Source organism: Montipora foliosa, unplaced genomic scaffold (genome assembly GCF_036669935.1).
Source record: "Montipora foliosa isolate CH-2021 unplaced genomic scaffold, ASM3666993v2 scaffold_436, whole genome shotgun sequence".
NCBI lineage: Eukaryota > Metazoa > Cnidaria > Anthozoa > Scleractinia > Acroporidae > Montipora > Montipora foliosa.
The window spans coordinates 307,501-308,533 of NW_027179741.1; the positions used below are offsets into that span (position 1 = coordinate 307,501).

Genomic DNA, 1,033 nt, shown 5'->3' on the forward strand with positions numbered 1-1,033 from the left:
TTGAGCGGTTTTCAACAGATAATGACAGTATTAACTTTTGCACTGGTTTTCCAAGTTATCATCATCTTGTAACATTTTATGAATTTGTTAAAGCTTGTGCAGAAACAATGCAATCTTGCTACACAAATAGCACATCTTCCCCATTTACACGTCCTGGTGGCAAAAAAATGGCCCTTATTGACGAGTTGTTTTTGCTCCTAGTAAGAATAAGATTGGGCCTTTTTCAACAGGATTTCGCTCATCGATTCAATGTACACGAGTCTACAGTTAGTAGAAAACTTGTTACCTGGACAAATTATTTGTATTTTTTTCTTGGAGTCCAGCCCATATGGCCCTCACGAAAAGTTGTTCTGAAGTACATGCCCCAGGTATTTAAAGATTTGTATCCTAGCACACGGGTAATTATAGACTGCACAGAGATTAAGGTTCAGGTACCATCATCCCGTTTGTTGCAGTCTCAAATGTACAGCTCATACAAAAGTGGCACTACCTTAAAGTCCCTTGTTGGTATCATCCCACACGGAGCAGTTTCTTTTGTATCCTCACTCTATACTGGTTCTATTTCAGATAAGGAACGAACAAAGTGTTGCGGAATTTTAGATCTTTTAGAGCGTAATGATGGTGTGATGGCAGATAGGGGTTTCAATATAGATGATATTTCACGTAGTAAAGGGGTACAGCTAAACCTTCCACCATATCTTTTGAATCATGCACAGTTTTCACTGGAGGAAGTCGAGGAAACAAAAACCGTAGCAAGAATACGGATCCATGTGGAGAGGGCAATACGTTGAATTCAGGAATTTCATCCTTTTGACTCTGAAATTTCTATGACACTTTTGGGCACTGTCAATCAGATGTGGACAGTGGCATGTTTGCTCGTCGATTTGCAGGGACCATTTCATTCATTTTGAAAAATAATCAGTCTTAGGTGCCACAGGGTGTTATCATTAGACTTACTACAGTAATGTAAGTGTTCTTACAAAAAACAGTTAAAGTAGTATAGGGGGAATGACTAGGCGAAATTATTCAAAAT

At 38.7% G+C, this 1,033-nt stretch overlaps 1 protein-coding gene across 1 annotated transcript in view; it reads left to right on the forward strand.

Moving 5' to 3' along the window:
* LOC137988959 (uncharacterized) overlaps window positions 1-791 on the forward strand; it is an 858-nt gene extending 67 nt beyond the window's left edge. Inside the window, exon 1 of the mRNA XM_068834889.1 lies at window positions 1-791. This exon is cut by the window's left edge and continues 67 nt beyond it. Coding sequence (XP_068690990.1) covers window positions 1-791 — 791 coding nt within the window.
* Window positions 792-1,033: the final 242 nt, after the last annotated feature.